The sequence below is a fragment of the Chinchilla lanigera genome, unplaced genomic scaffold (genome assembly GCF_000276665.1).
Source record: "Chinchilla lanigera isolate Chin_1 unplaced genomic scaffold, ChiLan1.0 scaffold00019, whole genome shotgun sequence".
Lineage (NCBI taxonomy): Eukaryota > Metazoa > Chordata > Mammalia > Rodentia > Chinchillidae > Chinchilla > Chinchilla lanigera.
Genome location: NW_004955420.1, coordinates 23161023 through 23176601, shown reverse-complemented (window position 1 = coordinate 23176601; position 15579 = coordinate 23161023). Strand labels below are relative to the sequence as shown.

General features: G+C 53.1%; 1 protein-coding gene across 1 annotated transcript in view; it reads left to right on the top strand.

Annotated features, from left to right (window-relative positions):
• Positions 1-15061, top strand: part of Eif4g1 (eukaryotic translation initiation factor 4 gamma, 1) — a gene marked incomplete at its 5' end in the record, with an annotated part of 18248 nt that extends 3187 nt beyond the window's left edge. The window contains 27 exon segments of the mRNA XM_013513357.1: positions 731-843; positions 1653-1745; positions 1945-2011; positions 2298-3128; positions 3376-3464; positions 3553-3739; positions 3829-3962; positions 4086-4244; positions 4383-4571; positions 4713-4910; positions 5133-5279; positions 5434-5670; positions 5812-5916; positions 6021-6180; positions 6388-6488; positions 7296-7398; positions 7606-7708; positions 7999-8231; positions 8357-8475; positions 8556-8728; positions 8971-9096; positions 9242-9323; positions 10909-11007; positions 11118-11252; positions 11362-11443; positions 11571-11711; positions 14444-15061. Coding sequence (XP_013368811.1) covers positions 731-843; positions 1653-1745; positions 1945-2011; positions 2298-3128; positions 3376-3464; positions 3553-3739; positions 3829-3962; positions 4086-4244; positions 4383-4571; positions 4713-4910; positions 5133-5279; positions 5434-5670; positions 5812-5916; positions 6021-6180; positions 6388-6488; positions 7296-7398; positions 7606-7708; positions 7999-8231; positions 8357-8475; positions 8556-8728; positions 8971-9096; positions 9242-9323; positions 10909-11007; positions 11118-11252; positions 11362-11443; positions 11571-11711; positions 14444-14628 — 4391 coding nt within the window. The 3' untranslated portion in view covers positions 14629-15061.
• Between the last annotated feature and the right edge of the window lie 518 nt (positions 15062-15579).

Genomic DNA, 15579 nt, shown 5'->3' with positions numbered 1-15579 from the left:
GCTTTTGCCGCTGAGCTAAATCGCCAGCCCCTTAGAGAAGTCTTCTTTATGGTAGTGGTTTCCAAAACCTTTTCCTCCCAGGAGGGACTGAGTGTGAACCTCTCTAGTGTGTATGGTTTTGTTTGTATATATTGTATATGACTTAAGTAGGTAGTACTCATGATGCTGGTCAGAAACAACTAAGTGGAAATTACGGGTGAGATAGGTGCAGTTTGTGTGGGGAACACTGCTTTAAGGAATTAAGTTTTTCTCCATCTTGGTCTTGGACTATAGTATTTTTGTTTCCTGGCCCTTTTGGAAAGGCTGGATAATGGGATTGGACTCAGGGTGAGTGAAAGAGGCTTGGCAAATCTCTGTTTCTCATTTGCAGCAAAAGAGCTGATTCTGTTTCGTGTTCAGTGTGCGCCTGTCGGGTGGGGTGCGCACAGGACGGTGCAACAGGCCTGAGCCCTCCTGTGGCCAGAGTGTGGTGGGGGAAAGAAGTGCCTGTGTAGAAGGTGTGTGTGTGTGTGTGTGAGTGACAGGGTCAGGAATTCTTGTAAACGCAGTTCAGACTGGTTCCCCGGCTTTGACAGACACCTAATTCCCTGGGGGAGGAGGGCGGAGCTGGGCCAGGGGCCGGCTGTGGATGATGAGAGGTTCTAGAGGTGGGAGGTGTTCAGGTAGGCATCAGTGTGTGGTTGGGCCTTGACGCTGCTGCCATTTGTCCTTTCTGTGCCCCTCTTCCAAGCTGGCGCCTATTACCCAGCCCAAGGTGTGCAGCAGTTTCCTGCTGGCGTGGCCCCCGCCCCGGTTTTGATGAACCAGCCACCCCAGATTGCTCCTAAGAGGGAACGTAAGACGGTGAGTAGCAGTAGGGGGTTCTGGGGCATTTAGGAAGGTACCCCCGAGGCCTAGCTCTGCTGGGGCGTTGTGCCTCTGAGCAGGAACTTGAAGATCCTCCGCTGAGGGTAGGTAGAGTGGGTTCTGTGGAATGCTCGGGTCCTTTATAAAGTTCTAAGATGTCAGTGTAGAAGCAGCTGATCGTGGAAGACTGAAGTGGCTAGAGGAGAAATTCCTGAGACCTGGGTTCTGGGGGTTCATAAGAACTGTGATTGGTTTTAGGTTTCTGGTGGTTTGCCTTGGAAATGGTTTGTTTTCTGTGGCCCCACCCCCCACTCCCTAGTCCTGGAAACTCTGGAGGCCTCCGCCTCTGCTCAGTCCTCAAGCCCTGGGCGTGGTGCCCAGAATAGGGTGCCAGGGCTGGGGAAGCCGCTGAGTCACCCTGGCTCCACCCACTGATCTGGGCCCTGCCCCCAGAGATCAGGCCGAAGGGCCACAAGTGAGCTGGCTAGGTGCTAGGTGGGGGTCCTGGGCTCCAGAGTGTGCAGCCTCTGACTGGGGGACTGCTGTTGGGGCAGAGTGTGGGGGGGAGGGGCATTATGATGTTCAGGGCTGCTCTATGAGGTCAAAGGTCTCTTACAGGGCGTGGGGGCTAGGGCAGGGACTACAAGAGCAGCCAGATGGGTTGACCAAACTCATGGGGTTTCTGGCACCCACCCACCTGCTTTGCAGTAGGGGGTGGGGAGTTGGCCTAGAGTCTCAGCAGTGGGGCAGCGCGGAGAGGTCAGCTCCTGCTGCTTCCCACTTATACCATAGCTTTCTTTCCTCAGATCCGAATTCGAGATCCAAACCAAGGAGGGAAAGATATCACAGAAGAGATCATGTCTGGGGCCCGGACTGCCTCCACACCCACCCCTCCCCAGGTATTGTCTTCTCTTTTCAGTGCCTCCTTGAGATGGCTGTTTCCCTCAACTACCAAGTCCCTTGATCTTTTTCTTCAATTAAGGGATTTATTTCCCTGCTTTCCTGGATTTCTAGGCAGAGCTAGAGTAGAAATGGCTCTAGTAAAGAAGGGTTGTGGGACTCTTCAGTGCAAACTTGGTAACCCTTTGTGTCCTGCAGACGGGAGGCGGTCTGGAGCCTCAAGCTAATGGGGAGACGCCCCAGGTTGCTGTCATTGTCCGGCCAGGTAAGAGAGACAGTGGGACAGAGCTTTTATGGGGAAATGGAGTGTGACAATTTGAAATTCCAGGGAAGCAGAGTGGTTTGAATCAGGTGCAACAGGAGAATGGCTTGGGTTTCAGGTGGTGGATTTGAGGGTGGATACCTTTTGGGTGAGAATGGGTGGTACCTTTGGTAGGAGAGGATGAGGACGGGGTCAGAGTGCTGAGGGAGGAGTGGCCTGGTGGGGAGAGCAGGAACCGAGGCAGTGGGAGGGCTGGCCTGCCTTCTCATGGCTCCTTCCTGTGATGCAGATGACCGGGCGCAGGGAGCACTTGTTGGGGGCCGGCCAGGACTGCCTGGCCCAGAGCACAGCCCTTCAGAGTCGCAGCCTTCATCACCCTCTCCGACCCCATCACCGCCCCCAATCTTGGAACCGGGGTCTGATCCTAATCTTGGAGTCCTCTCTCTTCCTGGGGACACTATGACCACAGGGATGATACCAATGTCTGTAGAAGAATCAACTCCCGCCTCCCATGAAACTGAGGAGCCATATTGCCTCTCTCCAGAACCCACTCCTCTTGCCGAACCCATACTGGAAGTAGAAGTGACACTTAGCAAACCAATTCCAGAATCTGAGTTTTCTTCCAGTCCTCTCCAGATTCCTGCTCCCCTGGAATCTCACAAGGTAGAAGTTCCTGAGACTAATGGCATAGTGCCATCAGAGGAGCTGGAACCAGAGGTGGAGTCAAGCCCAGAGCTTGCCCCTTCTCTGCCTGTGGCTTGCCCTTCGGAATCCCCTGAGCCCGTTGCCCCAACTGCCCAACCTGAGGAACTGCTCAATGGGGCACCCTCACCGCCAACTGTGGACTTGAGCCCAGTCAGTGAGCCAGAGGAGCAGGCTAAGGAGGCCCCTGCGCCCGTGGCTGCCTCTGCCACCCTTCCTGCCACTCCACCTCCATCTCCCCCAGCTACTTCCCCTCAGGAGGAGGTAGAGGAAGAGGAGGAAGAGGAGGAGGAGGAAGAAGAAGGAAAAGAAGCTGAAGCCCAGAATGACAAGGGTGGAGAGGACTTGCTGTCCTCAGAGAGCACCCCTGTCCCAGCGCATTCGTCCCCAAATTTGGAGGCCACAGCTGCCACCCAAGGTAAGGTGTAGCTGGATAGTGGCTGTGGGGCAGGCTGGGACACGTGGCTCCATTGGTGACCTCTATGTGGGCCACCATGTCTGGGTCATGGAAGTCCTGTGATGGCATCTAGGAGCTATTGTAAGCCCTGTGGAGCTTAGAGAGGATATGAAAGAGGAAGAATAGTACTGTGGCTGCGTTGTGATTTCCCCATAGGTTAGGGGTAATCTAAATTATTCTTGTCTGCTTTTTTCTGTCTTTTAATTAGTGGCAGTATCTGTGCCAAAGAGGAGACGGAAAATTAAGGAACTAAATAAAAAAGAGGCTGTAGGAGACCTCCTTGATGCCTTCAAAGAGGTAAGTGAGCAGGAAAGGGGGAAAGGGGAGGGCAGACTCTGCTTGTGGACTAGTGTTCACTGTGCCACCAAAATTGTGTTCTTTGCAGGTGAGCCCAACAGTACCAGAGGTGGAGAATCAGCCTCCTGTAGGCAACAATCCCGGCCCAGAGTCTGAGGGCAGCAGTGCAACCCCACGGTCTGAGGAAGCAGAGGAGACCTGGGACTCCAAGGAGGACAAAACTCACAATGCTGAGAACATTCAGCCTGGGGAACAGAAGTACGACTACAAGTCAGGTACGCCGGAGAGAGGGCTAAGCAGGCTGCATGTGAGTTCTTGGTGGGGTCCCCGGAGACAATTGTGATGGATGCACCCTCTCTTGCAGATCAGTGGAAGCCGCTAAACCTTGAGGAGAAAAAGCGTTACGACCGTGAGTTCCTGCTTGGCTTTCAGTTCATCTTTGCCAGTATGCAGAAGCCGGAGGGGTTGCCCCATATCACTGATGTGGTGCTGGACAAGGTTGGTGGTTGGAAGGGGAGGAGGGTAAGTTTGAGCTGGGCTGACTGGAGACGAGTCCGAGGTACAGAAGGAGCAGTCAGTAGTCTTTGGCTGTTTGTGAGACTTGCTGTGTTTTTCTCACAGGCCAATAAAACACCACTGCGGCCACTGGATCCCTCACGACTGCCTGGCATTAACTGTGGCCCAGACTTCACTCCATCCTTCGCCAACCTTGGCCGACCAGCCCTTAGCAGTCGTGGGCCCCCCAGGGGTGGGCCAGGTGGGGAGCTTCCCCGAGGGCCGGTGAGTGGGGCTGGCTAAGGGGCCGGGCCTTGGGGCAGCTCTGTGGGGTGGGTGCGAGGTCTGCCCTGGAGGTGTGCAGCAGTGAGGGCTCATGTGCTTCCTGGTCTGTGTCTTCACTTGTCCTCCTCCCTTGCTTAGCAGGCCGGCTTGGGACCCAGGCGCTCTCAGCAGGGCCCCCGAAAAGAGCCACGCAAGATCATTGCCACAGTGTTAATGAGTGAAGATATAAAACTGAACAAAGCAGAGAAGGCCTGGAAACCCAGCAGCAAGCGGACAGCGGCCGATAAGGAGCGGGGGGAAGAGGATGCTGATGGCACCAAAACACAGGTATTGACAAGTCCTGCGTTTGTTCTCCAGCCCTGCTTCTCAGGCCTGCCCTCCTTGTCCATCCTTACCTCAGTCCCCACCACCAGCCTCTGTCTGAGAACCTCACTGGATCCTGTGTCTTCTCTGTCCCCTCTCCCTTAGGACCTGTTCCGCAGGGTGCGCTCCATCCTGAATAAGCTCACGCCCCAGATGTTCCAGCAGCTGATGAAGCAAGTGACACAGCTGGCCATCGACACTGAGGAACGCCTGAAAGGGGTCATTGACCTCATCTTCGAGAAGGCCATTTCGGAGCCCAACTTCTCTGTGGCCTACGCCAATATGTGCCGCTGCCTCATGGCGGTCAGTGGCCACGCTTTTCTAACCTCACCACCTTCCCGCTGCTGTTCCCAAGGCTCCTAGCCTTACTGTTTTGGTTCCCCTCCAGCCTCTGCTGTTGACTGCAGCTCTGAGGGGGCAGGACCAAAGCCAGGCGTCTTCTAGGTCAGGGGTTAGGCGCTTGGAGGGCTTTGCCTGCCTTCTGCCTTTGACTGGTCTCAGTGTTCCCTTTTCTTTGATCTACAGCTGAAAGTGCCCACTACAGAAAAGCCAACGGTGACTGTTAACTTCCGAAAACTGTTGTTGAATCGATGTCAGAAGGAGTTTGAGAAAGACAAAGATGACGATGAAGTTTTTGAAAAAAAGCAAAAAGAGATGGACGAAGCTGCTACGGTGAGAAAACGCACTACAGTTCCGGATGCCACTCGGCTGTAGAATGTGGGCTGCTTACTGCTTTATTGCTCAGCTGGGTATGCAGATTGTGGAGGGAAAGGCTGTAGCATGTGGCTTGGTGTCAGCTCTGACGTGGCTGTTCTGTGACTGGCAGGCAGAGGAGCGGGGACGCCTGAAGGAGGAGTTAGAAGAGGCTCGGGACACGGCCCGACGGCGCTCCTTAGGGAATATCAAGTTTATTGGCGAGTTGTTCAAGCTGAAGATGTTAACCGAGGCCATTATGCATGACTGTGTGGTCAAACTACTTAAGAACCATGATGAAGAGTCCCTAGAATGCCTCTGCCGCCTGCTTACCACCATTGGCAAAGACCTGGACTTCGCAAAAGCCAAGGTGATGCTCCTTGGGTATAGAGGGGGTAATTGAAGCCTATGGGCCCCCTAGCCATTGGTGATGGATGTTTTTGTTAGGCTGCCTCATCTGGGCTGTTGGTGAGGGGCTACAAGTTCACGACCTGGTCTCTCTGCTTCCTAGCCCCGAATGGATCAGTATTTCAACCAGATGGAAAAAATCATCAAAGAAAAGAAGACGTCATCTCGCATCCGCTTTATGCTACAGGATGTGCTGGATCTGCGACAGGTACATGTCCCTTACTTCCCACTGTCATTCTGTTGTCCCCGTTGTCAGTGTTGCTTTATCTGGCACTTTCTGACATAACTGGAAATGGCGTCTTGTTCCCATAGAGCAATTGGGTGCCACGCCGTGGAGATCAGGGTCCCAAAACCATTGACCAGATCCACAAAGAGGCTGAGATGGAGGAGCATCGGGAACATATCAAAGTACAACAGCTCATGGCCAAGGGCAGCGACAAGCGGCGAGGTGGCCCTCCAGGCCCACCTATTAGTAAGTTGGAGGCTAGGCCTAAGGAGTGAGCAGGGAAGGGACTGGGAGTTTGCTTTCCAATGATGACTTCTTGTTAGTGCCACGTGTCTGGGCCACTGACACCTTGTGATGGAACTGAGGATCTGAGGAAAGGAAGCTGGGGTGGCCCAAGGAAGAGGGGCTGCTAAGACGTGCTGTTGTTCCACTGATACCTGCTTTTTGTTCCAGGTCGTGGCCTCCCCCTTGTGGATGATGGTGGCTGGAACACAGTCCCCATCAGCAAAGGCAGCCGCCCCATCGACACCTCACGACTCACTAAGATCACAAAGGTTAGGGGTGCGCTGCAGGGGGTGATGGTGGTGAGGCTGAGGTACAGGGCTCAATCTCCCTGAGTTTGGGGCGGTAACTACTGAAACTTTCTTCTTAGACTGATGGGGAATTGCTAGACAAAGGACTGCCAGCTCTTGGGGTTTCTGCGTATGGAATTGGGCAGTCCAACTGTACACTAATCCAATGTGTCACCCACTTCTGTACATCCTACAAGCTGAGAATGCATTTTGGTTTTTACTATGTTTTTGAGACAGTGTGTCATTACGTAGTTGAAGCTGGCCTTGAGCTCGCTAAGTAGCGCTCAGGCCAGCCTCAAACTCACGGTGATCCTTCTGCTTCAGCCTCTTTTCTGTTTTTTAAGTGGTTGAAAGAATCAAAAAAGGTAAACGATATTTTTATGATACAGTAATTATATAAATTTAAAATCTTGCCAGGTGTGGTGGTACGCATCTATGATTATGGCACTCTGGAGGCTGAGGCAGCAAGAGTACTATGAGTTTGAGGGCAACCTGAGGTACTTAGTGAGTTCAGGGCAAACCTGGACTGCATAGCAAAACCCTGTCTCAAGGAGCTGCAAAAAAAAATTTAGTATTTGTAAGTAAAGTTTTATTGGAAGACGGCCAAACTCATTCCTTTTAAGTATCTGCTTGGGCAGCTATCGCACTGCAGTGGCAGAATTGAGTAGTTGGGATGGAGGCCTGAGCTTACAGAGCCTGAAGTCTGGTGTTTGCTACTGGCATGTGGGGTGTGGGGGACTGCTCCGACCCCTGGTCAGACCTATGACTCTTCCGCTGTTTCTTCTATAGCCTGGCTCCATTGACTCCAACAACCAGCTCTTTGCACCAGGAGGACGACTGAGCTGGGGCAAGGGTAGCAGTGGGGGCTCAGGAGCCAAGCCCTCAGATGCAGGTATGGAGGCCACTGTAAGGAGTAGGCTGTTACTAACGTGGGCTCACTTTAGGGATGGCTTTGAGTACAAGTGCTTAGTTAGGTAATGAGAAGGCGGGTAGGTGGTGCCTTTACTGTTAGCACCGAGGCCAAGTGTCCCAACCTGTCAGGTAGGTAGAATGAAAGAAAGTAGGAAGAGGGCTCAGCCCGAGTTCTCTGTCTCTTCAGCATCAGAATCTGCTCGTCCAGCTACTAGTACCTTGAATCGCTTCTCCGCCCTTCAACAAACAGTACCTACAGAGAGCACAGATAACAGGCGTGTGGTGCAGAGGTGAGCTTTGGGCCTTTTTCTTCACGCTGCACTGTGATTAGGTTTTGGTGGTCAAAGCATGAGAGTTTGTCACATCTTTAATGGCTTGCAGCCTCTTGCTAAGATTGGGCATATTCTTTTTTTTTTTCCAGTACTGGGGATCGAACTCACGACCTTGCGCTTGCTGGGCAGGTGCTGTGCCGCTGAGCTAAACCCCCGGCCCCGATTGGGCATCATATTGATGCTAAGAACAGGGCCCAGCGGTTGCTGGGCAGGTTGGGTAATTACACAAGAGTATGCCTCTATTTCAGGAGTAGCTTGAGCCGGGAACGAGGTGAGAAAGCTGGAGACCGTGGAGACCGAGTAGAGCGGAGTGAACGGGGTGGGGACCGTGGGGACCGAGCCGATCGTGCGCGGACGCCTGCCACCAAGCGAAGCTTCAGCAAGGAAGTGGAAGAGCGGAGTAGAGAGCGACCTTCCCAGCTTGAGGGATTGCGCAAGGCAGCGAGCCTCACGGAGGACCGGGACCGGGGCCGGGATACTGGTGAGGAGCTGGGACAGGAGTGGGGGCGGCTGCTGGGTCATTTGGGCCAAGCTGGTCCCCGCTCTCTTGGGTGCTCCAGCTTATTTCCTAAGAAGACTGGACCTGAAGACTGTCTCACTCCACAGTGAAGCGGGAAGCTACCCTCCCCCCAGTGAGCCCCCCGAAGGCGGCACTCTCCGAGGAGGAGCTGGAGAAGAAGTCCAAGGCCATCATTGAGGAGTATCTCCACCTCAATGACATGAAGGTGGGCAGGGGCAGGGGCTGGCTGACGTGTGGGGTGCAGGGGCTGGGCCGGGAGGAGAACACCTACCCCTCTGTCCTCAGGAAGCAGTGCAGTGTGTACAGGAGCTGGCCTCGCCTTCCCTGCTCTTCATCTTCGTGCGGCACGGCATCGAGTCCACATTGGAGCGCAGCACCATCGCGCGAGAGCACATGGGGAAGCTGCTGCACAGGCTGCTGTGTGCTGGGCTCCTGTCCACCACCCAGTACTACCGAGGGTAGGATGGCCTCTGGGGTGTGTAGGGCCTGCCTTGGGTTAAGGGTGTAGGCTCAGAAGTCCCAGTAAACATTACTGGTGAGGAGATGAACTTGTGAGGACAAGGAGGTGGCCTTAGCTTGACATAATTACCCCATGTCCATGTCTAGCAAGTGTTCCTGGAGGTTCCAGAGTTGACCAGGGCTGTATAGGGTGGGCCACTGGCCCTCTTCCCCCACACTGCCTTTTGAATTCCCTTTGCAGGCTTTATGAAATTCTGGAATTGGCTGAGGACATGGAGATAGATGTCCCCCATGTGTGGCTTTACCTGGCAGAACTGATAACACCCATTCTTCAGGAAGGCGGGGTGTCCATGGGAGAACTGTTCAGGTAAGGCCCTTTCGGTGCGGTTCAGCAGAGGGAAAGGCTGAAGGAGATGGGGAGGGAGGCTTGGCACATGAGACGGACGCCTGGGTTTGGAGAGGGATGGAAAGCGGTGGAGCCCATCAGTGCGATGGTTTTCTTCTTCTTGTAGGGAGACTACAAAGCCTTTGAGACCCTTGGGCAAGGCTACTTCCCTCTTGTTGGAGATCCTGGGCCTCCTATGCAAAAGCATGGTGAGTGGGCCTTTCAGAGGGTGATACATTTAAGGTTTCTTTGGTTGCTCCTGGTGACCGTGAATCCTTGCGGTATTGGTGGCAGAACTATGTTGGTACCTGAGCGGAAGTGTTAAGATGAGCAGTCCCCTTCAGACCCTCCCCATCATCACTTCGGGCCAGGCTGAGGAAGCATGGTGTCGAAGACCTCAGTTCCATGGTTCATTTGTTCATTAAATTATTCAGCTTTCTGTGTATATTGTGTTGCTGGGGATTGAACCCAGGGCTTTGTGCGTGGCAGGCAACTGCTGTGCCACTGAGCCACAGCCTCAGTCCTTGGTCCCGTTTCTGGGAACATTTCTGTATCCTGAGTGGTGGTGGTATGACAGGCAGTGAAACAAGTGGGTGGAGAAAAAGTGAATGACAGCTTAATAAAAACAGCAAGGAAGGGATGGGGATTTACCTCTGGTGCAGCGCCTGCCTGGCAAGCCGGAGGTCTTGAGTTCAGTTCCCAGTACCACCCCTCCCTGAAAAACTATAACATGGGCTAGATGTGATGGTTCACGGCTGTAATCCCAGTACTCCAGAGGCTGAAGCAGGAGGATTGCTGTGAGTTCGAGGTCAGCCTGGGCTACATAGTAAGACCCTGTCTGAAAAAAACAAAATAAATGCAAAGTGTGAAATACTAGTTGAAATGGAGTGTGTTCAGTATGATGAGGTTGCAGAGTATCTGGCATGTTTGTGACAGGCTTTATCAAAGTTCATTGGTGATTGTTGAGAATAAAGGCGAAAAGACAGGAGAGAAGCGAGTTGGATGTGGTGCTTACTGGTAGAGGTTGGGATGTGCAGGCTCAGGAGCTCAGCTCTGGGACAGGGCTCCCATCTTTTGTGAGGATTTGTTGTGTGGATGGGGCGTGTCTGCTTTCTAAGAGTTTCTGAATTTAGGAAATAAAAACCATACTGAACTAAACAGCAAGTCACCTGTTCCGGTAAGCAAACATTTGTTCTTTGGGATAACGAAAAGCTAAGCTATTCTAGAAAAAGAAATAGTCGAAGATGCGAGGATGACGTACTTGGGTTTGGTGGTCTTTTTAAAAAGTTTTTTGTTTTGAGAGAGCTTTGTAGCCTAGGCTGGCCTCGAACGTGTGGCAATCCTCCTGCCTCAGTAAAGTTTTTATTTTTACTAGTCTTATGTTTACACTGCATAATGATAGCATTCATTGTGGGGAGTTAGTGTGTGTGTGTAACACATTTTAATTCTTTTTACACCCCCTTCTTCCCTCCTTCCGTTTGCCCTTTTGAGGTCCAGTATTTTATTCAGAATATTGCAGAAGCTGACAGTTCCACTAGAGGCTCTTTAGATGATTCCCCACCCTAGTGTCAAAGCATTGCGGGGTTAGGCCTTGTTAATTTGGGTGCTTATTTGACAAGGGCTGTGCCCTGCACTAGGTGGACACGGAAGGGCTGTGCCTGCGTGGTTCCTGTGTTACGTCCTTAGTTCTTCACAGGTACCTGGCGGCCTTCTCGTTAAAGTATTGGTTGGATCACTGTTGCGATGTTGGGTGCGGAACAGAGAAATAGCTACTGAGCTGACACTGTTTTCCAGGGTCCCAAAAAGGTGGGGATGCTGTGGCGAGAGGCTGAGCTCAGCTGGAAGGAATTTCTACCGGAAGGCCAAGATGTTAATGCCTTTGTTGCTAAACAGGTTTGTGACTGGAATTTGGTTGTTTCTAGTATTTGAGTCTTACCTCCTTCCCTGCGCTCCTGCTTTCTGCGTGGTGCATCTGACCTCTTGACTGGCCTTCTTGGTTGCAGAGCGTGGAGTATACCCTGGGAGAGGAGTCGGATGCCCCCGGGCAGAGGGCACTCCCCTTAGAGGAGCTGAGCAAGCAGCTGGAGAAGCTGCTTCAGGAGGGCTGCAATAATCAGCGGGTGTTCGACTGGATAGAGGTTCGTTTCTCCTGGGAACGGGGGGAGAGCTGGAGGTGAGGTGCTTCTTGGCCCTGGGGTGGGAAGTCACAGGAACGGAGACTTAGGGGCATTTGTTTCTCTTGCACAGGCCAATCTGAGTGAGCAGCAGACAGCATCCAACACGTTAGTTCGAGCCCTCATGACAGCTGTCTGCTATTCTGCAATTATCTGTAAGAGAAGCTGGGGCAGGGGTGGGCCCAACACAGAAATGGAAGGAAGGGTTTCATTCTTTGCCTCCTAGAGCTGAAGCAGGTTAAGGCTGTGTTATTCCACTTGTCCCTGCCTTCCTTTCTGTAGTTGAGACTCCTCTCCGAGTGGATGTTGCGGTGCTGAAAGCGCGAGCTCGACTGCTACAGAAGTACCTGTGTGATGAACAGAAGGAGCTACAAGCGCTCTATGCCCTCCAGGCCCTTGTAGTGACATTAGAGCAACCCCCCAGTAAGCCAGGTTGCGGGGGTAGGGGGGTGGGATGGAGGTCAGGGGCTGGCAGGAAGGGGTGGTCAGGGGAGGAGTTCAATCCAGGAAAGATGGGTAGTCACTAGAGAGCAAAGAAACAACCTAAGGGTTTGATTCCTTCGCCCTTTGCTTCCTTGCTTGTAAATGGAAGGAGGAGTTATTGTCAGGTTTGAAAGTTAATTGACTGCTTGCTTTGTGCCTAACCATTTGTTACATGACAGCTATGCAGAGATGGTAAACGTAGCACCTTTCAGATATTCTGTGTGCCCCTGTGCCTTGCACAAGGCTGAAATGGCTTACCTTAACTCCTTGTACTCTCTCAGCTGTTTAGGGTGGATGGTATTAACCCAGTTTTCACATCAGGAGACTGAGGCTCAGGTTAATATGTGAGGTTGGACATTCTGCAAGTGGGTATGTGTTGGGGCATTAGGGTAATCGTAGTGAGGGTGTTGAGCACGGTTCACGCGCTTACATGGAGCCAGTGGCCGTGTGAGTGATAGGGGTTGGAAGAGGGGTGTGAGAGCTGATGTGTGGGAGTTCACTAAGTGATGGGGGTGGGACTGTGTTTTAAGGCACCTTCTCAGGGGCCAGGACCTTGGTACAAGGACAGAGCTGCCAGAGGCAGGCCAGTGTGAGAGAACCCAGTGCCAGTCAAGAGTGAGGCCAGGGCAGATGCTATAAAGGGGCCTCAGAATTTGGTTTTAGGTGATTGGTGTTACTGAGAAGAATGGTTTGGAGCGGCATGAGAATGGCAAGATGGACACTAGTGGTTCCACTTTTCCCTGGTGACAGTGGAGGAGTGAGCAGATTCAAGAGATAGGAAGGGAAATAGCAGCTTTTAGCCACACTGACCTGGAGAGAGGGGCTGTGAGAAAGTAAAAATCAATCAGAAGTGAAGCTGGGCCTTCTAATCCCAGCACTCTGGGAGGCTGAGGCAGGAGGATTGAGTTCAAGGCCAGTTTAGGCAATTCAGGGAGACCCTCTATTCAAAATAAAAAGGGCTGGGGGGTGTAGCTCAGTGGTAGACCTGTCATGTGCAAGGCTCTGGATTTGATCCCAAGTTACACCCCCTGCCCCCAACAAAGTCATAGCTGACTTTCAGGATAGTTAGCAGGTGAGCCCTCAGGTGGGATAAGGAAGATGATCTAGGTAGGTTTGTAGTCTCTGAGTAGGGGGTCCAGATGTTAAGTGGACAGCTGGGTATCTAGATCTGTTTGGGGAGGAGGAAGTCGGGGCAGGAGGTAGCTTTGTGAGGTGCTGCACAGGGAACACACGCATAAGTTATACAAGCGACGGGACTGTGGAGTGTGGGCACTAGGACCCTAGCGAGCTGAAGGGAGTCAGGGAAGAGATGTGTGGGGAGGATAAGGCCCTGTGTCAGCAAAGGGAAGAGAAATCTTAGGATAGGAAAGTGGCTGGTAATGCTGGGTGCTGAGAGTTGGGTAGATCTGGAATACTAACATGGAGGCCGTCTGGCAGAACTATTTGGTAGGACGGGGGCAGGCACCAAGAAATACTCAATTGAGACAGGGAAGAAAGAAAAACAAGTGTAGACAAAATCTTTTTTATTTAACTTGGAGGTCCTGGTTTGGAAGGGGGCCTTCTGTGTGTGGCTATAAGAAACTTGGGCTTGAATATCTAGAGCAGAATGGGTAATCAGTTGCATGAGGTCCTCTGCATGGGTGTGTGCGGGATTTGGAGTGCAAGTGAAGGATCGGCTGCTGCCCCTGCTGTGGGATGGTAGGGTAGGGTGGGAGGCAGCTGTGTTCACAGGCGGTTTGGAGACTAGGGGTGGAATGCCCAGAGGAACATCCTACCTAGCATGCAGCTTTTGGACAGCCTCGACTCTTTTGCAGTGATGACGAACCTTTTAGAACTTTCAGTGATACAAACAGCACTGGGGCACACATGCCATAGGTTCAACACCACTGGCCTAGGATTTCTCCTGGGGTCTGGGCCTGAGATTCTGTGCTTTATACAGTTGGATGGGTCTGTCTCTCTTTCAGGAATGTAAGGTTTGGTTTGGAAGGACTGGCAGTACAGTATGGGGCTGGGAGAGGTTGTGTTCGTTTAGGGATTCTAGGGTTAGTACAGTGGCAGCCACCTGTGAGGGGGTTGTAAGGCAGGCGGTGCTGAGTTAGGTCTTGGAGATGTTCCCCAGGAAGGTGACAAGAGAAGGGAGGGTTTGGGAGATGTGTAGGAGGGAAGTGGAAAGGGGCTCAAGAATTTAGATTTTCAGCCAGGGATGTAGCTCAGCGGCATAGTGCCTGCCTGGCCACAGTAAGGTCCTGAGGTCAATTCCTGGTACCAAAAAAAAAAAAGAATTTAGATTTTCAGGGGCTAGTGGATTTTCCAGGTTTTACTTTTCCCATTTGTGAGTGATACATGTGGGATTTTTGTGAGTCCCCAAATTCAGGTGCACCTGTTGTGTGTAGTCAACCCCTATTAAATATCTCTTGAGTGGAGAAGTTTGAAGCTGCCAAGGTGAGTGGGGCAAGTTTGTAAGTTTTTTGATGGCCAAGTGACTCATGTCTGCATGCCAGTGTGTTGGATCATGCAGTTAGCATCTTGTCAGAGGCCAGGTTACTCCGGAATGGCCAGGCACAAATGTCAGCCTGGTTTAACAGTGGCCGTAGCGGGGAGAGGGGTCCCTGGGGAAGGTCTGATGTGGCTGGGTGGCCATTTTCCTCTGACTGCTTCCTGATGGTTTGCAGACCTGCTTCGGATGTTCTTCGATGCGCTGTATGATGAAGACGTGGTGAAGGAGGAAGCATTCTACAGCTGGGAGAGCAGCAAGGACCCCGCTGAGCAGCAGGGCAAGGGTGTGGCCCTTAAATCTGTCACAGCCTTCTTCAACTGGCTTCGGGAGGCTGAGGAGGAGGAGTCTGACCACAACTGAGGGCGGGTGGGGCTGGGGATTTGAGCCCCATGGACGCGCTGATGGCCCGGCCAGCCGCCTGGACTGCAGGGGGCGGCAGCGGCGGCGGTGGCAGCAGGTGCCTGTAGTGCGATGTGTCTGAGCTAATAAAGTGGCTGAAGAGGCAGGATGGCTTGGGGCTGCCTGGGGCCCCCTCCAAGATGCTGCCAGGTGTCCCTCCTCCCCTGGGGGCACAGAGATATATTATATATAAAGTCTTGGAATTTGGTGTGTCTTGAGGGGGGGGCACTACTGCCTGCCCCTGAGGTCCTTTTTTATTTTCTGAAAATCACTCTTGGGACTGCCGTCCTCGCTGCTGGGGGCATATGCCCCAGCCCCTGCACCACCCTGCTGCTGCCTGGGCAGGGGGAAGGGGGGCACGGTGCCTGTAATTATTAAACATGAATTCAATTAAGCTCACTGCCTCTGCTTTATGGCCTGCTCCCTTTGGAGAAGGGATAAGGATTGGTGGGCAGCTACCTTGCCTGAGCTGGCACTGTGGCGGCGCTCCTGTAACCGGCAGCCCTCTGCCTCTTCCCCTGTCCACAACGGGTCTGGAGAGCGCGGCCGGGGTGCTCAGTGGGGGCATGGTGAGGTGTCCTTGGCTTGGAGGGCTTGGACACTCCCTAGAGCCTGAGTGCTGGCCTGGAGAGTGTGATCCAGCCTGTTTTGAGGCTGGAGAAATCGCCTTTTTAGCCTCAAGGTGTCCCGCGTAAATGAAAGGGCTGGGAGCCGCCAGGTGTGCTGTCCCGTCTTGTGACTGCTCGGCCTAGGGAGTTTCTGCCTCGTGCGCCTTCAGGGCGCCCGCAGAGCCCGCGAGGCCGGGACGGCGATGGCGACTCAGCCCCAGGGTCCCCCTGCGTGGCCGTGACGTCGGGCTCGTCCCGCCCGCTGTGGGCGGGGACGCGGGCGGCCACGCCCACGCGCTGACGT